This window comes from Lissotriton vulgaris, chromosome 7 (assembly GCF_964263255.1).
Source record: "Lissotriton vulgaris chromosome 7, aLisVul1.2, whole genome shotgun sequence".
In the NCBI taxonomy this organism is placed as follows: domain Eukaryota; kingdom Metazoa; phylum Chordata; class Amphibia; order Caudata; family Salamandridae; genus Lissotriton; species Lissotriton vulgaris.
In genome coordinates, this window is record NC_141695.1 from 1,513,302,451 (window position 1) to 1,513,327,238 (window position 24,788).

The following is a 24,788-nucleotide window of genomic DNA, read 5'->3' on the forward strand; positions in this document are numbered from 1 at the left end:
ATGTCTCACTAATCTCCGAGGGTAACCTCTGGCCAATAAGCGTGTCCTTTGGGCATCTCCATGTTTGTGAAAATCCACCATATTGGTACAGTTCCGTCTTACTCTCAAGAACTCTCCAAAGGGAATAGAGGCCTTCAGACAGGTCGGATGGAAACTCTGGTATTGCAATATGGTGTTTTTTTGCAGTGGGCTTCCTGAACAGACTCACTTAAAGGGTGCCCATGCACCTAAGATTAAAATATCCAAAAATTCCACACTAGTAGGGTTACTCTTCGCAGTTAACTTCAAATTGTTATCACTTGCGTTTAGCCAAAGTATGTAGTCTTGTAGTGAGTCACTGTCTCCCTTCCAGACAAAAAAGATGTCATCAATGAAGCGTCTCCATGTTCCGACCTGGTCAAAAAATGGAGCCACCTCATTGAATACATTCTTGATCTCCCACTCGCCCATGTATGTATTTGCTACCCTGGGAGCACAAGATGCTCCCATGCTTGTCCTCTTCGTTTGCTGGTATATAGTGCCATTAAAGTCAAATAAGTTGTTCATAAGCACTATCTCGAAGCACTCTAGTATGAAGCCGTCTGGTCTCTCTCCTGGCGATCTCTGTAAGAGAGAGGCTACTGCTTGTAACGCTTGACACAGAGGGATATTCGTATATAAAGCCTCAATGTCAAGCGTTACAAGGATCTCTGTGTTTTTTGGTTGTATGGCATACCCTCGATCTTACTAATAATATCACTAGTGTCTTGAATATATGAGGCATAATTCTGCGTGAAAGGACACAGATAAGAGTCCACAAACTTGGACAGTGGCTCCGTACTTGACCCAAAGTCGAAATAATTGGGCACATAGGGGAATCCACAATATCCTTATGGGTCTTTGGTAGCCCGTAAAGGGCTGGAGTTTTAGGAGACGATTTGTTGAGGAAATTAAATTCCTCTTGACAAATATACCCCAAATCTAGTGCTCTCCCTGTCATCTCTTCGATTGTTGTTTTCAATTTAGTCAGTTCTCTAGGGTGTGATCTTTTATAATGTTCTGGGATAGCCAACATTTCAACATTTTGTCATTGCAGTCCGACTGGTTCATTACAACTATCCCACCACCCTTATCACAGGGCTTTTACAATCAGTTCTTTATTCTGTTTGATGTTATTTAATGCCATATTTTCATCATGTGATAAGTTACCACGTGTAATCAGGGGAATTGTAACAATGCGAGCAGTTTGTCTAGTCCCATTCTGTTTAAATATCTACACCTCTGGTCCCACCATATCCAGAGTTGGTGTAAATTGGGACGGGGGTTTACAATGAGACTGATTTTCTTCATTAGGGTCAATGGGACGATATAGAAATAATTTTTTTAATCTGACCTTTCTGAAGAAAGAGAAAATATCCTAGTGCAGCATGAAAATATTTGGACGGGTACACAAAAGAAACGAGAGGCCACGGCTAAGAACAGCACGTTACTCTTGTTACACCTTCAGCTGCAATAGGGTGGCCGGGTGCAGACTGCTGAGGCCTAATGTTATCTATTGGGGGGAAAGGATGCCTCCGGTTTGTAGCTGTTGATGAGCAAGCCACTGGGTTGTGGGAGCAAAGTTCCTGGACTTAAGCTCACAGCAAATGGGGGTTTAGGCCAGCACAAAAGATGCACCCTCAGCGGCACTGGGACGGTGCAAAGTACTGTTTTGGCATCTTTCAACAGGGAGTCTCGGTTTGCAAACACACTGCAGGTTCTGGCCGAAGGTCTTCTGGGTGCGACACCACTTGGAGAGGTAAGTTAGGATGTTGGGGTTTGGTTAGACCCCGTCGGTTGGGCCACCTAAGGCTGTGGGGCGTCAGGTGCCTGGCTGCCTTTTAGGGTCGGATCTTCTTACCAGCCCCTGGTCGCTGTTGTGGGGATTTTCCAGTTTGAGGCTGCATGTGTCGGATGGAGGCTTGAGGCAGGTCAGGGGTTGGCGGATCTTAGGTCAGGCTCACCGGGAAGACCTCCTCTTGGTGTTGGGCCACTTGGGCGTCGGATGCAGAGTGCTGCAAACTCGCTGATCCTTGCTGTTCTGGAGTCTGTTGTTGAACAAATGGGATGTAAGGCAGGCAGGCAATCCGGGTTTCTCTAGGTTGCTGGCTGCAGGATACACCGGAATTTTGCTGGAGCAGGTTCAAGGTGGGGACAGGCCGGTAGGGCTGGGGCCAAGTCAGTGGGCGTCCTCCTCTTGTTAGCTTCGGCACGGGTGTTCGGTCCTTCTTTTCTTCTTCTGGTTTCTTATCTGAGGAAGCAAGGTTCAGGGGTGCCCTTAATTCTAGATTTAGGGGTGTTACAGGTAGGTAAAAGGTTGGGACCAATAGGTCCCTTTCCTGGAAAGAATACACCCCCTATTATGTCATCCTCCAGTGGGAGGGGGACATATGCCTCACCCTGGTTCGCTGGGTCCCCCATTCTGCGAGATGGCTGGGACTGAGAGTTGTGCTTCACCTCCCCTCCCTCACCTGAGGGGGTGGAGTTGACATAGGTGGGCACACCTCTCTTCTTCACTTGTTTTTCCTGCCAGTTCTCCCGCCCAAAGTGGAGGTCAGAACCAGTGGGGACCAGTTGCTGAAATCAGCAAGTGGCCTGGGGTAGCTCACAAAGAAGGCAAGCCTTTGAAACTTCCCCTTCGTGGACCCTGCCCATCTCGGGGGAGGAGTCTTGGCACCTCGTCCCAGGATGTGCATTGTTTCAAGCCCCGAGAGCAGAACGCTCTCGACCCATGGGTCCAGAAACATGTCTGGTGGTGTCAGCTGAAAGCAGCCACTCAGCCTGGACACTAGTGGTAGGCCGTTTTTCAGGGTGCATCTCTAAGATGCAGTCTGTGTGCATTATTTATTAAATCCCACACTGGCATCAGTGTGGGTTAAAGGTGCTGAGAAGTTTGTTGCCTTTGTGATGACAAATTCCCAGCACCATATACTCTTAATGGTAGCACTGCACTTACAATGTCTAAGAATGGAATTAGATACTGTAAGGGTACAGGGCTCATGCACCTGTACCAACACCACTGGTATAGTGCACCCAGCTAGAGGGGTGGCTGATCTATGCCAGGGCAGTGGGTTGTAGGCAAGGCACATACGGATGTGTGCCATGTAGACTCTTCACTTTGTTCTGTACCAAGACACGCAGCCTGCAAAGACAGGGTGTGAGTGTAAAGGTACAGCTCCTCTAAGGGTGGAACAATAACTGAGAGATGCCAATTGGGTTTGGTTTTTAATACAGGTTTAGGGAAAGAACATAGGCCCAGTGTACCTGATTGGCAGGAGCCCAGGGCACACTCAGTCAAAGCACATCAGCAGTTCAGCAAAAAGTGGGGGCAACCATGCAGAAAGAGGGCACTTTCTCACAATTCTACATTACAAACACAAACATTCCTGCAGTATGAACAAGAATATCCTCTGCCAAATTAAATAATGCCTCTAGATCAGAGGTCTTCAAACTGTGGGGCGCGACCCCCTGGGGGGTCCTGGAGTCCTAGGAAGGGGGTCCCAGATTCCCCAGCTTCACTTGTCCCTGTTAAAAGACTGCCGTCTGCTGTCCTGAGACGGCTAATTGTGATCGCTATCAGCTGTTGGCCTGAATGAAATGCAAATGCGCTGGTAATCTGCAAGTGTAAAGGATGCTTGGGAGCAGTTCTGGCTCTTTGTGAAGACAAAGATGTGATGTGTGTTTTTTTGAGTTGAAGTGCAAAGAGTTTACTGGCCTGGGAAGTTCTTTTTTTTATTTTAACTGCATTTACACAGCTCTTTGTGCCCCTAAAGAGGTGTTGAAGGGACAGTTATGTAAAAAAAACTGCATTACATATGATCTGGTATTATTAAAACCTAAATTTTGAAAGCACCATTTTATTGTATAACTATTCACACGTTTTGCAGCATTATATCTTACCCTGTGTGTAATGCAAGTATAAAAAATTGACTTGCATATTCACAGTGCTTTCTGTCACAGACTGTGACTTTGTAGCACTAAAAATACACATCACTATTCTCCACTGCACCAATCAAGATTTCATTCTGTGAGTCTCGGGTTACACACAGACATCTGCAGTGCATTATCTAATAGAAGTTTCAGAATGTACTACAGTGCATTTCCCACATAGCAATAACTTATTTTATATATTTTTTATTTACACTGCCCATTATTTTATATGTAGATACCTGAAGGTGAAATACCTAAAAAATGTAAGAATATTTTAGGCTTATTTATGAGAGGCTTGAATCGCCAGAGCATCACTTTTTTTCATGCTCCGGTGGCGCAACCATCTCAACCATACCTATGAGGCAGTGCAAAGTCACCCTGCATGGCTTTCCATTGCCTCATATGGAGTAATCAGTAAGACATAGCAGCGCAAGTCACTGTGTTGCTTTACTCTGCGTCAAGGAGTTATTTCATGGGCTTTGCGTGGGGTTCCCACGCAAAGCCCATGTATTTTGATGCTGCCCCATATTTACAAAATCATGTAAACCTGGGGCAGCTCCAAAAACTGACGCCTCTCCAGTGCAGGCGTAACTAGGAGAAATGTTCTAAGTTCTCCTTGTTTTTACCTCTTTCCATGGGTGCTGCATTCTGCAGCTCTCATAGAAATAGGAAAAAGCCGCTCAGGATTGTTTTGGTAAAGGAAGGTACCTCTTCCCGTACAAAAACAATTCTGCCTACGTTAGTGCTAGGCAGCAATTTGTGAAGGGTAAAGAACTGGAATGCACCGTATTTCAATATTACAGTTTAATCGTGCCCTTTCACATTGGCATTGGGCAGCGCTGCAAGAAGACTTGCAGCGCTGTCCTTCGCCAATTCCTCATAAACAAGGCCCTTTGTTTTAGCTACACCTTTGCCTACACCCCTACGCTCAATGACCTTGGTTTGGATATGCTCATATAATGTTGTAAGTAAACTACCATTCAATCCTATGGGACAGATATCCTTTCCATAGTGAAAAATTAAACACACTGTAATTCAATACCAGAACATGTCACACACACCAGTACATGTCTTACCTATAACATACACAGTACCCTGCCCACAGTGGTACCTTGGGCCTACCTTAGGGGTGACTTAAATGTAAGAAAAGTGAAGATTAGGGCTTGGCAAGTGGGTGCACTTGCCAGGTCGACAAGGGGGTTACAAAATTCACGCAGACACTGCAGTGGCAGTTCAGATAACCCTTTTTAAGGGCTGCTTGGGTGAGCGGCACAATCAGTACTGCAGGACCACCAGCACCATTTGATTTACAGGTTCTGGCACCCTCAGTGCACTTTACTAGGGACTTAACAGTAAGTCAAACATTGCAATCATGGAAACACCAATCCATAATACAATTTATAATAGGAGCACTTGCACTTTAATACTGAACACCAATGCGGAAGTGCGCAGAGACACTGAACCAGCAAAAACAGAACCAAAACTAGGACAGAAAGGGGAAAAACAGGAGAAACATGCCAAAAGATGGCAGGTATTACAGGGGCATTTATAGTTATCGATATATGTTGATGACAAGAAGAACCAGTTTCTAAAAACATTTTGTCAGAAGGGGTCCTTACGCCTAAAACGGTTTGACAAGGGGGTAGCGACATCAAAAGGTTTGAAGACCACTGCTCTAGATCGATACGAATACATCATTTATACCAATGGATCTGCTCAGCTTGCTGTAGGGATATGACACCAATATTTTGCGACATGCACACTCCTAATGGGGTGCATGTATGACTGAAAGTTCCAACCTGAATAAACACACACACAGTCCTACAGCACAGCTGGCCGAACTAAACCCCTTATACTGGCACTACAAAGTACAGATCCCCAAATTCCCCACACTTCTAGTGTGTGATTCATACTACTGTGTCCAGTCCTTTAATAAATATCTTCACTATTGGACCCAGAATGGATTTCGAGATTCCAGGGGTTGCACAATCAAGCACAAGATGCTTTTGGAACAGGTGGCAAAGCTGAAAGAATACTTGCCACAGGCTCATGATATTTACACATTGAGTCATCAGCGTGTTGTTGTTCACGTTGAAGGGAATTCCATGGCCGACGAGGCCACTAAGGCAAGAATCCGAACTGCTGCCTTTGTTGCAATCACTCGTTCAAGTCCGAGAATAGGCAGATACATCATGGTGGTGGTCAATGCTGCTCGCAACAATACCCACCTGCTGAGAGGTTTTCCACTCCAACGAAAAGGCAGCGCCACTGGAGAAGTGAAGGCAGTACCGGCAAGATCAGCCTGGCTTGCAGAAGATTGGGGACCTAGTAAGAAAAAAAGTGTGTGTACAAGAAAGAACTTGGTCCATCTTTCAAAGCGCCTGTACCTGTCCCGGCTGTCGAAGGTACCAGACCTGTACTTCTTCTACCCCTTGCCGGTCGCAGAGACAAAAGGTTTGTCTCTATTGATCTGATCAAACCCCACTATGTGGGGCGATTCTCAACAGTAGGCTGCGTGGTCTCCTGAGTAACCCCTGCACTCCTCTCGCTACAGTTCAGGAAGTTCACATGAAAGCTTTAATAACGACACAAGATTTCCCTCTGCAAATAGAAGCTATGAACAACACTGAAGTGATACTTTTTACTGTTGAAACAACTACAACTGTACAGTCCACAAACACAGAAGTCTCAATTAGAAAAATTGATGACTTCTATGTGAATATGCTACAGATTGAGTCATCTCCCAGTTCTACAAAACCTGCTGAGCTGTTAAAAATAGACCGGATGGCCTTTTGCTACCTCGTGCACTATGGCGACTTCTCATCGGATTCAAGTGAACCTGAGCTGCCATCACTGCCTTTTCCTTTCAGGATACTAGTGTATACTCTTTCTCTTTGGCTGAAAATGACATACTTTGTTGCTCCTTGGCTACACCTATGGATTACAATTGGATTACTTTTCTTGGTCCTATGGATTGTTGTGGTAACTGTCTTTTTTCTACTCCTGAACGGGCACTATCTCCCAGGACGCTCTGCAGTATAACTAACAAACTTGGTTCTGAAATACCATGCATCACCACACCGTGCACCTGTCCCTGGTGAACACCACAGCAGTACCAATTCCGGAAGGAATAGTATGGGATAGGGTATCGGATGATGTATATGGTCCTACTGAACTTTTACAAATACCATATTTACTTAAAATTTCCTTAAATTATATCATTACCTCTAGTACTTTTTCTGATGATTAGGACATTGAAACTATGCATTATTTGCTTGCAAATCTAGAGCAATCAGCTGCAATTTCAAATGAAGAATTGTATGATAGTAAATCTTATTTTGGCGACACGTTCTGGTCTCAACATTATGGTCACCATTTTGTACACAAAGCTAGTATCCCACGCGCTGTTTACAAATGCACTCAATGGGAACATAACCCAGCAATGCTAAAAGGTAGCTTAAAATTGTTTGCACAAACATTTGCTTTTTTTCTGGTTTTGATACATCAGACCCAGCCTCTTGTGAAGAAAAATATATTAACAACCACCAAGCCGATAGACTCTGCTTCCTTTATTTCTCAACTGCCAGTTCACAGTTGTGACTTTTGGAAAGACACTATAGACACAAAATCTGTCTTGGGGACAAATGATTGGCAGGTTCAGGGAAAAGAGCATGCCTCATACCACATCAAATACTTTTCGTGAATATGACAGTGCATCAAACTTCCTGTCTTGGGATAGCCAAAATTAAGGATTTGAACACTCCTTGCATTCCAATGTTTTCACGCTTTGAGAACTGGCAGCACTTCACACACTACAGTGGAGATACATTAGACACCATGATACGTAATGGTTCTTTTAATTCATCAGACCCCAATTGGAAGGAATGGTTAGTTTTTGGTTGTGGACATAAATGGGTGTCAATCTATATTCCTGGCCAATATCGAAGGTTTTAGGATCAATAGGACTGATCAGCGATATGTACAAACAGAACACTCTGGGGTGATGACATCATATATTATTGGGAAGTTGAGTCTTGATTAGCTAAAAACCTTAACACTCTCTCAGGTGAAGCAACACTTTTCCCTTCTTTCTGATGACATGGATCTCAGGGATTTTCTATTAGGTCAAAAACTCACATCGAAAGCGCTTGTACGGAATATACAACAAGCTGTGTAAAGTTTCTCAACAGGAATCTGTGAGACATTACGCAAGAACGGCAGTGTTAATTTAGAAAAGGCTTCGGCTGTAATTGATAATGGTATGACCACATTATCATCTAGAATTTATTTACTGGGTAATATTGTGTCTTCTGCAATTGACATTATACAGCAAGACAGGTCTATTTTACAGCATGGACAGTCACAATTATGGTTCATTGTACGACTGAGCTGGACGTTGCAAACACTACGTTCTGGCCAATTTCCATGGCGTTACATCAATAGTACAAGTGTGCTTTCTACATATGATCTAACAGAAAGACGAAAGTAATGGCATGCAGAGATGCAAAATATACGATGTTGCACATTGAAAAGTTAGACCAATTATCTTTCACCGTGGCAGAAACACCATCCATAGACTAGATAATTCATGGTTATATCAACCTACTGGTTACGATTTTCCAGTTCCAATATTTTCTCCAATACCAGCAGGTAGGCATATATGAAGTGCTAAGGGAGGGTTTTGTGCATGAATACTGAGAGTTACCATTCAGGTTTAGATGCAGGAATGGGGACACAGATTTTTTTCCTTTGTGGGTCAGACTGTGAGAATGCTCTAAGCGGGTCCCTAGTTTGCAAGGACTTTTCTATTCATTGGACATGCAATGCTTCTGTTACGAACTTGTACTGTTATCTGAAGGTCTCCCCTGCTGCTTTGATTCATCCGGTCTTCAAGCTGCTCTTGAATGGGAGCTATTTAATGCTGAATGATCAAGGTTGCTGTGGAATGGAACGCTTATCTGGTGACTGTTAATTCCATAGTCACTTGTTGCACAGAAGTACTGTTTCCACCTGCCCGCACAGTTAGGTGGGCAACGCTATGACTTTCAATAAATGTTTCCAACGTACACTTTGAATCTCTGAGCAAATGGTAAGAAATACTTTTTCAAAAGTATGTGGCCTTAACTTTAGACCGAGTGATCTCCAGGATGCAAGGTCCTCATCTGAGATACAGACACTACTCCACACTAACTTCCCGCATTTTGGGGAGCTAGTTTACTGTATCTTTAATATGTCTAATACTAAGAGAATAGTGCGCTTTTTTAAATGTATCAGCTCTGTACTGTTTAGCACCTTTGAGACGATTTTGGAGTTATATCATCCTTCAATCCGTGCTGGGAACCGTTTTTGATGGGCTCCTGCTTGTCCTGCTACCTGTGGTGTGAATCCTGATTTTAGATTTTCTGCTCCGCAATAGATGTCCTAGTTCAGCCCGGAACGGAGACAGCACTGCTTGTGCTGCAATGCCGTGAGAGCATGGGACACTGCTTCGGCATACCTACGCTTTGAGAACTAAAAGAGCACTGGTTCTTGTCCTGCAGGCCTGTTTGGCTTCACTTCGTACAACCTGTATTCCATTGCCTGCTTTTCAGCTTCAAATGCGTTTCGGATCTATGCCTAGGATCACAATTCGTTGCACCACTGGACATTGAAGTACTGATGGACTACTTAAAGGCTAATTGGTATTATTGTCCCCAGCGTATTCCATTGCTGATGAGTGCATTCTTTAAGCCACCCCGGGAGGCTTTGGCTCCTAGTAAAACGGAAACCGGCTCTACAATACACTTGCAGGATGCAGCTCCTCCCTTAGCGGCTGCTGTGAGAACTGGATGGGATCACCTTTGCTCCATAAATCTGCTTCGAGGTGCACTTCTGGGACCATCATCTGTGGTTGTTTGCAACAACAATGTTGTGTCTACCACTCGGAGCACATAAACAATTGGCTTTTTCCGTGTGTGAACAATTGGCCTGCTTTTTAAACCAAATGAATCAAAACTGCTTTCTGCTTTTACTAGGCACCATGGCTTTGAGTGCTTGGAATTTCAAATAGTATAACAATAGTAGAATATTTTAAAGGTAAGCTTGCTTTTAGATTATTTTAAGTCGTTTTTTTAACCTTTATTTATTTTTTCTCGATTATAGCCCGTTTGCTTTTTCGATAGCTTTTATACATCGACCTTTAGTGTGAGGAGTGAGTGTTATGTTCCTGGGTTTTTACACCCCTGGGGCCCGAGACGAACGGGGCAGCGGCAGCCCTACATGAGGCCCTCCCCGTATCAGCTTTTGGGACCCCCGGGAGCCGCCAGTCACTGATACAGGGATGCTCACATCAGTTGCATGATCCAAGATGGTGGTCAACTTAGGAGATTGACCCCTAACTCTGATTTTAGCTACCTTCACTAGCACCTCTTTGAGTACCCCCAGTCTCCATTGATTAACATTGGGCCCAGTAACCGAATTTGACCTCTCCACCTGGCTGCCCCAGTGCAGCTGGCGGTGCAGTTTCTACACTTAACCGACTCTTAGCCAAGGTTGATCATAAATCCCAAAGACTAGAATTGTAAGTCATGTACTTACCTGTGAAATTGTATTATTGTGTTCGAGGCATGTGGGCTGCTGAATTCATATCTGTGCATAGATCGCCGCCTAGTGTTGGGTCCGGATGATTGCACATTGTTGTCCTGGAAGAGTCTTCGAAGTATCACGAGATAGGTGGCTCCTCCCCTGGACTACAGTGCGCATGGGCATCGCCTCCATCCCCAGATTGTTTTTTTCCGCCATTGGGTTCGGATGTGTTTCGGTTCCCTCTCTCGGAACCAATAGTTGGTTTACTTTCTACTTGAGACCAAAAGGTCTTTAGGCTGGGCGTCGGTACTGTTTCGTTCGGGTTATCTTACTCTCAGCTCCGAACACTCTCTGCCCCTCCGCGTGCTCTAGGCGCGGACGGGCCTACTCGACGCTCGAAGTTCCTATCATGGAACGGACTCCGTTCAAGAAGTGCCCGGTGTGCAATTCCAAATATTCACACCTCGACGTGCACCCTGTCTGCAACAAGTGTTTATCACCGAAACATGACGAGACCAGGTGTATGGCCTGTTCAAAGTTCCGGTGCAAGAAGACCCTAAAGCAGCGTCGCGCTGCTCGGCTCCAGGCCCAGTTGGCAGAACCCCCTGCGACCCTGCCGGACAACATCTTCGAAGGTTTGGAGGTTTCGGACTCTAACCCTGCGTCGGAGGGAGAGGAACCCGGCGACGCTGAAGATGAAGACTTTTATGAAGCCGGCGACGAGGTAGGGGACGACGATGAGGCCATTGCCACCGTGGGGGATAGCTCGGAGGAAGAGCATCCCCAAACTGACTCAGGGGTCAATCCCCGACACACGGCCCAGGTCGAGGGATCGCCTTCGGGCCTTACCCAAGACCTCGTTACTAGTCCAGCAGCCCCGCCTCTCGGCCCGGCCACTGACATTTCGGAGGGGCCACTCCCGTTGAAGGAAACGAAAGTGAAGCCATCGGGATCCACGCAGTCGGTTTCGAAACCGAAAGTGAAAGCTCCATTGATGGTGCAGAAGGCTCTGGAGGTGTCAACACCTAAGACGATCAAGATGGCCGACTTGAAGAGCCACGCCAAGATGGCCGACCCCAGGGCCTCGGGGTCGATGCCGAAGGCAAAGGTGTCCGACGCGGCTGCGTCGGCGCCGAAGACGGTGGGGGTCGACGACCCGAAAAAGACTCAGAGGAAGCGCCACAGCGATTCCTCGGCTCCGGCCGTGCCGGCTCCGAACGTGGGAACCAAGGATGGCACGGTGTCGACTTCGAAGACGCTGCCCCCGGCAGGCTCGACTTCGGACTCGGGGGAAGCGCACAAGCCGGTCAAGCCCTCTCCGACGCTAGCGAGGAAGGTAGTGGAATCCCTCCAACGGATTCGAAGTACTGAGGTTCTCGAGCAGGAGGGAGTGAAGCCGAAGCCCGCATCGAAGCCGGCGAAGGCGCAGACGCCTATTCGCTACACCCTGCCGCCGAAGTCGGCGCCGAAGGCCTTCGCTCCGAAGCAGGGGGCGGACGTGCCCTCAAAAGAGTCATCAACGTCCAAGGCGGCGTCAGGGGGGTCGAATCCTCGGCTCCGGACACTCGGAGAGGAAGAGCGCCGAGAGGTCATCATCGACGCCAATACTGGGAAATTGTCCCTCCTCAAGAGAAAAATCACCGCGGAACCGGTGCTAGAGCATTTTCGGATTCCTCTTAAGAACAAAAAGGACTCGACGGGTGCTTCGGACCCTATGGAGCCTTCGTCTCCCACGCATGTGGAACGGTCTCCTACTGGTTATAATGCAGGTGAAGGTGACGATGAGGAGTACGACGAGTACAACTATCCGGCGTACTCGGATCCGGAGGAGGAACATGCTCCTTGGTCTGCCGGAGCCGACCCAGACGACTCGCAATCGGGTCAGGACCCGCAGCTATTTGCGGCAAAGACCTCACCGACGGAGGACTCAGCGGCTTTCAACGCTCTCCTTGAGAGAGCTGCGGCTAACCACGACGTCGAGCTCCACTCAGACCCGGTGGATGTGGACTTTTTATTTGACACTTTTTCAGTAGCCGAAAAGTCAGTCAAGACACTGCCGATGCTTAAGGGGGTGCTGAAACACGCAACTGAGGTCTTCAGGGAGCCCACCCGGGCGCGGGTCATCAACCCTCGCATTGACAGAAAATATAAGGCAGCGCCCTCGGATCCTACATACATCAAGGGACATTTGCCACTGGACTCGTTGGTTGTATCCAACGCTCGGAAGAGGGCGAACTCGCAGACCACTGGTGACGCTCCTCCCCCAGACAAAGAGTCCAAAATCTTTGAAGCCTCAGGGAAACGTATTGCTGCACAGGCAGCAAACATTTGGAGAATCTCAAACACACAGGCCCTACTTGCACGCTATGATAGGGCTCATTATGACACCTTAGAAACACTACTGCAACACCTGCCTGACCAATACAAGGAGGCAGGAGAAATGCTGATTCAGGAGGGAAAGCTCATCACAAACGCATCCATAAAATGTGCGCTGGATGTGGCCGATACAGCCTCCAGGGCAATCAACACCAGTGTGTTGCTTAGACGGCATGCTTGGCTGAGAATTTCAGGGTTCAAGCCCGATATTCAGACAACAATACTGAACCAAACTGTTAATCCTGACCACCTATTTGGCCCTGAGGTGGATGCCACGCTGGAAAAGATGAAAAAAGATACGGACACTGCCAAGTCGATGGGGGCCCTCCAGTCCCAGCAGTTTCGGAGCGGTTCCTTTCGTCGCTCCAATTCCAGAGGCACCTCGAGGGGTCAGGCATCGCAGTCCAATCAGTATTACAAAAGTAACGCCCAACCCTCATACAAGAACAAGGGTAGAGGTGGCTACAGAGGCAATAACATCAAGGGCAGGGGACGTGGAAACAACAGCTCCAGGTCCACCACCACCAACAAACAGTGACGTCTTGTCACTGCCCCCCGACCATACAACACCGGTCGGGGGGAGACTCCAGCAGTTCCTGCCCGCGTGGAAATCCATCACCACGGACAGGTGGGTCAAGTCTCTTATCCAGTACGGTTACTGTCTGGAACTTACTTCCATTCCACCAAACATACCCCCAAGAAGCCGTCCTATGTCCGGCGAGCACTTGACCTTGTTGCAGCAGGAAGTCCTTGTCATGCTGCAAAAAGGGGCAATAGAGCCCGTTTCATTGCAGGAAAGGGGAACAGGGGTTTACTCCCTGTATTTTCTAATCCCCAAAAAGGACGGATCCCTCAGGCCCATCCTGGACCTAAGGCCCCTCAACTGGTACATTCTCTCGGAGCACTTCCATATGCTCACGTTACAGCAAGTACTCCCTCTGCTTCAGCAGGGGGACTTCCTGGCTACGCTGGATCTGAAAGATGCATATTTTCATATCCCACTGCATCCTTCCCACAGGAAGTATCTCAGGTTCACGATTCAGGACCAGCATTACCAGTTCAGGGTTCTGCCGTTCGGGGTCACCACGGCGCCGAGGGTATTTACAAAGTGCTTGGCGACCGTGGCGGCGCATCTCCGGCGCCAGAACGTCCATGTCTACCCCTACCTGGACGACTGGCTCATTCAAGCAAAGACAGAACAACAGTGCGTCGACCATGTGTCACGCACCATTCATCTCCTGCACGATCTGGGATTCTCTCTGAACTACCCCAAGTCCCATCTCCAGCCCGCCCACGTGCGACAGTATCTGGGCGCGACTATCGACACTCTGGCAGCCACTGCGCAGCCAAATTCAGTGAGAATCGCCAGTATCCAGGCGCTGATCCAACGATTCAGACCCCAACACTCGCTTCCGGCGAAGGTGTTCATGCAGTTGATAGGCATGATGGCCTCCTGCATCTCCATCGTCCCGCACGCGAGACTACATATGCGTCCGCTTCAGGAGTGCTTGGCACGTCAGTGGACTCAGGCTCATGGGCAACTGACAGACCTAGTGTTGGTGAGCGGTCGGGCATACAACTCTCTGCATTGGTGGAATCCACAAAACCTTTGCAAGGGCCGACCATTCCAGGAGCCTGTGCCACAGATTATCCTGACAACGGACGCTTCTCTCCAGGGATGGGGAGCGCATGTACTCCACTACACGGTGAGGGACTATGGACACTACAGCAAAGGAAGATGCACATCAATGTGTTGGAACTGATGGCAATCTTCATGGCCTTGAAGGCGTTCAAAGTACATCTGTGCAACAAGGTCGTGTTGATCCGGACGGACAACATGACGGCCATGTACTACATCCAGAAGCAGGGAGGCACACACTCTCCACAGCTGTCTCATCTGGCTCAGAGCATGTGGAAGTGGGCCATTCAGAGGAACATCTTCCTCATGGCAGAGCATCTCCCGGGCAAGGACAATCAGATGGCGGATCTGCTCAGCAGGCACAGCCATCAAATGCACGAGTGGGAGATACATCCATCGGTACTCCAACCGTACTTCCAAAAGTGGGGTCATCCAGAGATAGACCTGTTCGCCACGAAAGAGAACGCAAAATGCCAAAGCTTCGCCGCCAGGTTCCCACACCCGCAATCACAGGGCAATGCGATGTGGATGAACTGGTCAGGCAGATTTGCGTACGCTTTTCCCCCAGCACCTCTGATACCGCTGGTGGCACGCAAACTCAGGCAGCACTCGATGACTCTCATCCTGGTTGCTCCAACATGGGCTCGCCAACCATGGTACACCACGTTTCTGGAACTCTCCGTGGTACCGCATCAAAGGCTTCATCTCACCCCCAGCCTTCTGACGCAGAGCCATGGCGACATTCAGCACCCAGATCCGCAACAGCTCAACCTGGCGATCTGGCTCCTGAAGTCCTAGAGTTTGGCTACCTCAATCTTCCTCCCGATTGCATGGACATCATTCGAGAGGCAAGGAAGCCCACTACTAGAGCTTGTTATGCGGCTAAATGGAAGAGGTTTGTCATCTACTGTGTTAACCACAATATTGACCCGCTAGATGCTTCCATTCAAAACATCATTTGTTACCTGTTCCACCTGTATCAATGCAATTTGGCGTACTCTTCCATCCGCATTCACCTGTCTGCTATGGCAGCATACCTACAGAATAGGCAACATCTGTCGCTCTTTAAGGTCCCTGCGATCAAGGCTTTTTTGGAAGGACTCAAAAGAGTCATTCCACCAAGGACACCACCAGCTCCGGAATGGAACCTCAATGTGGTTCTTACAAGGCTGATGGGTCCTCCCTTCGAGCCACTGCACTCTTGTGAGCTTCAGTTCCTAACTTGGAAGGTTGCGTTCTTGGTAGCAATCACATCGCTACGGAGGGTTAGCGAGCTGCAGGCGCTCACCATCCAAGAACCTTTCTTCCAGGTACACGCTAACAGGGTTGTGCTCCGCACTAACCCTAAATTCTTACCCAAGGTTGTCTCTCAATTCCATATAAACCAGACAATTGAGTTGCCTGTGTTTTTCCAGAACCCAGAGACGCTGGCGGAGCGGATGCTCCACACCCTTGACGTTAAGAGAGCCTTGATGTACTATGTAGACCGGACAAAGGATTTTCGCAAAACCAAGCAGCTTTTCGTTGCTTTTGCCACACATCACAAGGGAAACGCTATCTCCAAAGCTGGGATCGCTAGGTGGATAGTGAAATGCATTCAGATCTGTTACGCTAAAGCTAAACGCACTCTCACAATTCCACCAAGAGCCCACTCCACTAGAAAGTTGGGGGCCTCTATGGCTTTCCTAGGTAACATTCCCTTGGAAGATATTTGTAGAGCGGCTACATGGTCAACCACACATACTTTCACAAAGCATTTCTGTGTAGATGTGCACTCTAAACAGGCAGCTGTTGGCCAGGCTGTTCTCAAAACTCTTTTTCAGACGGCTGCAGCTGGCACGGGCGGCCGCCGCTAATGGAGGGACTGCTATGTATTCTATGCACAGATATGAATTCAGCAGCCCACATGCCTCGAACTGCAAATGCTACTTACCAGTATGCATCTGTTCTTGGCATGTAGGGCTGCTGACATTCATATCGCCCGCCCTCCTCCCCGGCGCCTGTAGCAGCTGCAGCATTCATTTACATATATTTATATGCTCTTAGCATGGGCATCATTCACATACTTCACTCCATCTCTGCCAATGGCTAAAAACAATCTGGGGATGGAGGCGATGCCCATGCGCACTGTAGTCCAGGGGAGGAGCCACCTATCTCGTGATACTTCGAAGACTCTTCCAGGACAACAATGTGCAATCATCCGGACCCAACACTAGGCGGCGATCTATGCACAGATATGAATGTCAGCAGCCCTACATGCCAAGAACAGATGCATACTGGTAAGTAGCATTTGCATTTCCTTCCATAAGTTAACATTGAACTGCTTGAAAAATGCAGTGTCCGCTTTCTATACTGAAAAACTGTGGTATTACAAAACATATTTTTCCGCAACACCGTATCTTTGATTCTAAGTAATAAACATACGAAAAGTAATCTTTTTAGAAGCAATTGACCCCGGATTTAGTTATTTGGTGTATGTAATCATTTCTTGCCTGAATGTGTACAACAAATGCTTAACACAGCACTCTGATAAGCCTAACTGCTCACCCACACTACCACAAAAGACAGCATTAGTATTATCTACTTTAGCTTCTTTAAAGCCTTTGGGTACCCACTGGACTTACAGAGCTAGCTTCCTACACTTACCCCTTTTGTGATTTTGCGGGGCCCCCATAGGATGCGGAAACTCAGCATGCGTCCTGCCTATTAGCCTGAAATTGTTTCAGGATGAAGCGTCGGCGAGACACAGTGTAGTAAATACATTAAATCTTGTGGCATACCTGAATATACCAGTGTAGTCTTACACTTTAACTGGGTCCTGCCTGTGTGCTTGCAGTAATAACCTGCCCCCTTGGGTGTTCATGTAAGTGATGGCTGCCTCCTACCTGAGGAGGCTGGTGTAGAAAGCTGGCTTTCTGTTGTAGAACCCCCCATCCCCCCCCCAACACGTTTTGCCAGATTTCTGATGCACTTTGACTTGATGTGCCCTGGGTCCCTGCCAATGAGGCTGCCAGGGCATGTGTTTCTTCCCAAAACTGTACCTTTGTACCCCCAATTGGCACCTCTCTGGTCACTTGAAAGTCCCTTGTAAAAGGTACCATGGGTACCAAGGGCACTGTGAACTGTGATCAGGAAGGTCTGTAAGGGCTGTAGAACATATTGTGCCACCCTTGGAGGTCTTGTACCTTAACACATACACACACACTGCCATTGCAGGTTGCGTGTTTTGGTGCAGAGAAAAGTGAAGTCAACATGGCACACATACCTCTGTGCCATGCCTGCAACCCACTGCCTATGGTATAGCTAAGACACCCCTCCAGCTGGGTGCACTATACCACTGGGGAGGGTATTTTATTTATTCATTTATTCATGATTTTTGTATAGTGCCTGAATCACTCCCGAAGGGGTATCTCTGCGCTGCGGACATACAGAGGTAGCTGACACAATGCGAGTCTAAAACGGTACAGTTTTAAGAAGCCTTCTAAATTGAAGATTGTATAAATTTGCCTCAGCTGGATAGGGAGCTGATTCTAATACAAGGCAGCGAGGTACGAAAAAGCGTTCCCACCCATCCTCGCCTTCTTTATCCGAGGAACTACAAGAAGGGATTTGGTTCCGGAGCGAAGATCCCTGACAATGGTATAACACTTACATTTCGCTGCGAGGTAGGCAGGGTCTCTCCAATACACAGCTTTATGGACGGTGCAGCAAATTTTGCACTTAATGCGTTTGCGCACCGGTAACCAGTGAAGCTGTTGGAGAAGTGGAAGGGAGGCAGTTTTATAAGGGACATTTAGGACTAAACGAGCTGCGGTGTTCTGGACTACCTGCAAACGGTCCAGCGAAGATTCATTAGTTGAGACCAGTTGCATGACCACTGTACCCCTACAGTGTCTCAGTTTATTCTTAGATATTGTAAGTGCAGTAAAGCCATAAAAGAATATATGGTCTGGGAGTTTGTTATTACGAACAACAAAGAACTATAATGGCTTTACTGAATTCTGGGAATTTTGGTATCAGACTTCTCAGCATAATAAACCGACACTGATGCCAGTGTGGGATTTATTATACAATGCACTCAGATGGCATCTTAGAGATGCCACCTGAAAAACGACCAGTCTCTGGCAGGTTCCCTGACTGGTACACACCAGCCTGCCACCACAAGACATGTTTCTGGACCCCTGGGGTGGGAGCCTTAGCTCTGTGAGCCCAAAAACAAAGCCTTTCCTGGGTGGAGGTGGTCACACCTCCCCCAGGCCAGGACGAGCCATCTGTGACAGGGGAGCTTTAAAGGTCTTGCCGCCGTTGTAAAGCGACCCCCCAGCCTCTCATGCTATTAGGAGCAGGCCCCCTTTCTGTCTCCCTTCTTTTTCGGTGGGAAGACAGGCACAGCCCAGGTGTTCCCACATCTGCCAACCCCACCCCTCTGGTGGGGGGAGGCGAGATGAAGCTCAGTCTTGAGTGCCCACCATCTTGCAGAAGGCAGGCACTCTCCAATCAGGACTAGGGTTTGTGCACACTCCCCCCACGTGGGGCAGGCACGCCAAGGGTGTAGTCACCCTAAGGTCAGTAGCCAATGGGATACTGACCTCAAGGCCCTTATAACACCCTAAAGGCAGTATTTAGGGGGTAGCCCTGAACCAAGAAGGGAGATTCTCGCAACCTACAAAGAAGGACGAAAGACGATGCCCAGAAGAGGAGACTGCAGAGAAGAACTGACTTGGCCCAAGCCCTATCGCCCGTCTGCAGTATCCAGAGATCCTGTGCCAAAAGTCACCTTGTCCTGCAGCCAGCGACCTCCAGTACCTCTGGCTGTACTAACTGCCTTCAACAAAGACCCGATCTCTTGTGAACAGCAGCTCTGTTCAAAAGAAACTCCCAAGATAGACTCTGAGCCTGCTGAGGCCAAAGAAACCCAATGCCTGGAACGACCACTGCACCCGACGCCTACGCGCTCCAGAGTAGAGTCCATCGTGGGTTGACCAACGTCATCTGCAGTCTCTGCACGGAGACCCTCCCTAACCGCGAGTGCCCTGGTAAGGTGAAATCCGACCTCAAACGACACCCCTGTATCCAGCTGCCCGGAGTCCTGGAGAAGAGAATGCGAGGTTCACCTATGTCCGAGCCCTCCAACTTACCTGCCCAGCTGTTGGTTCTTCCCAGTATTCTTCCTGGACCGAGCCTGCAGTCAAAAACCAAACTGGGAATCCCCATAGAAAACAACAGGGCACCCAACTCCACAACAGCACCCTGCACCCAACCGACCTTGTGCCGCTATGGATGCACCTTGTGCCCTAACTCAGATCCCCCTTTACCCTGAGCCTAACACCAGGAGCTTTGCTCCCACAACCTTGTGGCCTGCTCTTGAGCAGCCACCAACCAGAGGCCCCCATTCCCCATTGGATAACATTGGTCCTTAGCACTGTGCACTCGGCCGCCCTTGTGCCGCTGAGGGTACTTTGAAAGTGCATCCTTGACCCTGGTTCTAACCTGTGAAACCCAACTCTCACAACCAAGTACTTACCTGCAAACTGAAAACTTCATTTTCTCCCATAGGATTGCATTGACTGCTTTTCTTTGAAAATTCTTTTAAGTGTGGATTTGGTTTGTATTAAACCTTGAAAAACTGCAAATGTACAAAAACTATTTCACTTATCTTTTCTCCAGGAAATGTCCCAGGGTGATATCTAGGCATATCACACTGAGACGAAAAAGTTACTTAAAAAAGGAATCTGAAAAGTAATGCACAAAGTCATCTAAAAAGTAACTGTAAAGTAATTGTAACTGTTGACTTACCTATAAACAAACCAATTGCATCCAACTGCATTTTAATTGTATTTTAAGTGTGATATACCTGCGAAGTATTATTTCACTTACCTGCACCAGGTCTGGCTTGGTTCTAGAAATAAAATACCTAAATAATATTTTTATACAAATTAAATTTGTCTGAGTTCAGTCTTTGAGTGTGAGACATAATTTATTGTGTGTATAGTGTGTACAATAAATGCTTAACACTACCCTCTGATAAAGCCTTCCTGCTCACCCACATTACCACAAATAGAGAGTAAGGTATTATCTACTTTTACTTCTGCCTACCTTTGGTGTTCCACTCGACTCTTGTGTATAGTATACCTAACTTTGGTGTAGTATATACAGAACCAGCTTCCTACAGCTGGGAGTACCAGTCTTCTCATAATGCAATGACTGGTTGTTTGAGGCGCGCTGACCCCAAACAGATGGCAATCACCACCAGACATTTGCTGACCTGTTGAAATCCCTGGGGTTTTCCATCAATGTGCCAAAGTCACACCTGACCCCTTCACAGAAGCTATCTTTCTTTGGAGCAATGCTGAATAAAGGTGCTGTTTTGTGCCTGCTGTGTGCCTCAACGAGTCCATGAGATTAGAGGTATGATCCCGATGTTTCAACTCTAACCCTGGGTCTCGATGAGAATGATTCTGAGTTTTCTTCGCTTCTTGGTCTCCTGTATCCTGCTAGTGGACCACGTCAGGTGTCACATACATGCTCTGCTCTGCAATGGGATCTGAAGTCTCAGTGGGCTCAGCACCAAGGAAACCTTTTTGATTAAATTGTAGAGTAATTAAAGTGCAGCGATGGTTCAACCTGGTGGTAATTCGCTAGACACTAAAAAAGGCCTTCCTCCCACCCATAAAGGGTGACTGGGTCGCCAGGTTCTAATAGACAACACCCCTACCATGTGGCACTGCAACAAGCAAGGTGGGGTGGTGGGTCCTTTGCCAACAGGTTCTATGCCTCTGGAACAGGCTGAGTCATCAGGGCATCTCTGGGCATACAACACCAGGCAGGATCTTTACACACCAGGGTGGATAAAGTCAGCCTGTGGTGCCTAGCGAAACACAAATTGCAGCTACTCTCAGAAAACTTTAGCAAGCTGGAGTTCCCAAGGCAATTCTTCCTAGGATCTGCCTTCTGGTTTGAATGGAGCTGAATTTGGTTCTCACATTTCTGATGTGCACTCTATTTGAAACAATGCTCTGTTGTCCTCTTAGGTTACTTACCCCGAATACCTTCTCCCTCATATTGATCATGTCAGCTTGTCTCATGAGTGAGAGACAAGCATTCCGTCCAGCAAACTTAAACCACCTTCTTCCTGGACATGCTAGAGCTACGGACGTAGGTGGCGATCCTTCTAAAAGTTGTCATGCCTTTCCACATCAGACAGTCTATCACTTTGTCTGTATTCTTTGCACCTCCTGTCCATCCAGGGAGTAGGAGAGACTCAATCTCTTATACCCTAAGAGCTCTGAGCTTTGACATCGATCTCACCACATATCACCGGGTGGACGGTATCCTCTACATTAGGTTGTCTGGAGCAAAGAATTGTAGGGCAGTGCAGAAATAGACTTATCTCCAGATGGATTGTCGTTTGTATGAAAATCTGCTATGGATTGGTCAAGGAAGGCCTCTGGAAAAGTCATAGGCTCATTCCACCAGAGCGAAGACTGCAGCCATTGTTCTGGCACAGAGGAGTGCCGATCTTGGACATCGGTCAGAAATGTGGGTGTCTGCCCAAAAAATCCACTGAGCACTGCTGCTTAGATATCCAGGTCTGGTGGGAGGGACATTCAGTCCTGTAGGATTTTCTTGTCTGAGCCACCCCAGACTCCCCACCTGCGGAGGTACTGCGTTGGTATCTATTCACAAAGTGCTGAATCTGCGCTTAGAAGGATCCATCAAAAGAACAAATTACTTACCTTCTGTTGTGCTCTTTATTCTGGTTACTTTTACCACAGATTCCTCACTTGCCCATCCTCTTCCCCGCTCTATGGAATGTCCTCCTTTGTTTCATATTTAAAAAGACTACATTTAAAGATCTGCACACTGGCGCACTTAATTATTGAAGGCTCCTCGTCCAATAGTGCACACAGATATCAAAAAGAAACTTAGTTTGGCACACTGAGGTGGCGTTTATATTGCGGCTCCAACCTCACTTCCTGGGTGGGACAGACCAGACCAGTGAAGTCGCACACCGCCACCTACTGGTACGCGAGGGAACTGTTGAGTAAAAAAATATCCAGATCCAGTATGGCGCCTGAGGTCTTCCAAGAGGAGGCATCTGCAGTTGGAGTATCCACCAGAAACAGCATTAACAAAGGTAGGTATCTTTTTCATCTTTGATCAAAATAACTTTTCTATAAATCATCCGTTTGAATGGCATTCATTTTTTTGTGTTGGTGTGTTATTTGGAGTCGCTTTCCACCCAAAACCACCACCTGCAGAGTTGTTGCTGTATTGTAAAACCACCAAATGCTGGTGTGAACTAAGGAAGCACTGAAATCCCATTTTGCTGTATCTGTGATGTGGCTGTGACTTGCTGACTCGCCCATTAGTTTGGTTAAAGATACCTTTGTGTATGTTAAGCTCTTTTCCTTCCAGAACTTCTCGTGATTTCGAATCTTAGGAGCTGCTATGCAGTATTCTCTCTCTATTTGCCATCTGAGCATATGCTGAACTCTTCTGCTGCCTGATTGTAATTAACTGTTGAATGTTACACATCATTTCTTTGTGCAGTCTCATCTCTCTATTTGCTGTAAGTTTACTGCATTCCTTGTCTAGTGACTTTCCTGTCTGATGCTTTCTTGCAGGCCAACTTGCCATTATTGCAGAGAGAGCTCATTCACTGTGCGCGTGCAGCTAAGCAGACTCCCGCACAGTACCTGGCCCAGCACGAGCACCTGCTGCTGAACACCACATCCCCCACAGACTCCTCCGAGTTGCTCATAGAGGTGAATGGCTATGGAAAGCGGCACAGCTCTGAGAGGTAGGGAGAGTATTCATTAATTTTTTTTACTTCTGAAACGTACCAATGGAGCCAAGCACAAACCGACCAGTCAAATCAATGACACATCAAGGACTTTGAAAATCCATGCAGTCCCACCATGCCTAGAGTCTTTTTTCTGAGTGAGAGTGAAGCAATGCACAGCCTGACAGGTAGGATGGTCTTCACTCATGGATTCAGCTGGAGACTGCAGTTTGGGGCAGTCCTACCAGTAGACAGATGCTTAACAGGTAAAATGGCTTTCGCCCATGAGCTTACATTAAGATAAGTCGTGGTGGAATCTAGCACACCCCAACAAGTAGGATGGATCTTCTCTCCTGGTTGAGAATGGATCATTAGCATACCATAGCCCAATGAGTAGGATGCCATTACAACAAGCATTTGCAATGCAATAGGTCTTGCATTAATCAAGTTTGAGCTATTGGCATTGCTAAATATTGCAACACCAATTGCCACAAAAGTCTATAAATTGTAGGCCAAAAAAAGTGTATTTTTTTGTAGCAATGGTGGTATGCTGCGCTTTAGATGAATATGTTTAAAAGTAAAGTGTGTGATACTGCAATTGCTACAATAGTTAATTGTGGATGCGTTAACAATTGATGTGTGCACTGATGGCTGGTGGTGTGTGTGCCTGATGAAAGCGTGCACTGACGTCTGGTGGTGTGTGCCTGGTGGAAGTGTGCACTGACGGCTGGTGGTGTTTGTGCCCGGTGAAAGAGTGCAATGACGGCTGGTGGTGTTTGTGGGCGGTGAAAGCGTGTACTGATGGCTGATGGTGTCTGTGCCTGGTGAAAGTGTGCACTGACGGTGTGGTTGTGTGTGTGTGGTTGTGTGTGTGTGGTTATGGTTGTGCGTGGTTATGGTTGTGTGTGGTTATGGTTGTGTGTGGTTATGGTTGTGTGTGGTTATGTGTGTGTGTGGTTGGCTGTAGTTGTGTTTGTGGTTGTGTCTGTGGTTGTGTCTGTGGTTGTGTCTGTGGTTGTGTCTGTGGTTGTGCGTGTGGTTGTGCGTGTGGTTGTATGTGTGCTTGTGTGTGTGCTTGTGGTTGTGTGTGCTTGTGGTTGTGCGTGTGTGTGGTTGGCTTTAGTTGTGCGTGTGGTTGTGTGTGTGGTTGTGCGTGTGGTTGTGCGTGTGGTTGTGCGTGTGGTTGTGCGTGTGGTTGTGCGTGTGGTTGTATGTGTGGTTGTGTGTGCTTGTGTGTGTGCTTGTGGTTGTGGATGTGTGGTTGGCTGTGTCTGTGGTTGGTTGTGCGATAGTGGATGTGTGGATGTGTGTGGTTGGCTGTATGTGTGGTTGGCTGTGTGATTGTGTGTGTGGAGTGGTGTGGTTGTGTGTGTGTGGTTGTGCATGTGGTTGGTTGTGTGTGGGGTGGTTGTGCATGTGGTTGGTTTTGTGTGTGATTGTGTGTGGCTGTGTGTGTGTGTGGTTGTGTGTGGTGCA

At 47.5% G+C, this 24,788-nt stretch overlaps 1 protein-coding gene across 5 annotated transcripts in view; it reads left to right on the top strand.

The window, feature by feature from the left end:
• Positions 1–24,788, top strand: part of CBFA2T2 (CBFA2/RUNX1 partner transcriptional co-repressor 2) — a 383,740-nt gene that overhangs the window by 141,567 nt on the left and 217,385 nt on the right. For all 5 annotated transcript variants that reach the window (XM_086932380.1, XM_086932381.1, XM_086932382.1 and 2 more), the window contains exon 5: positions 23,155–23,330. In XM_086932380.1, the coding sequence (XP_086788506.1) occupies positions 23,155–23,330 (176 nt within the window). The remainder of the gene's footprint in view (positions 1–23,154; positions 23,331–24,788) is intronic.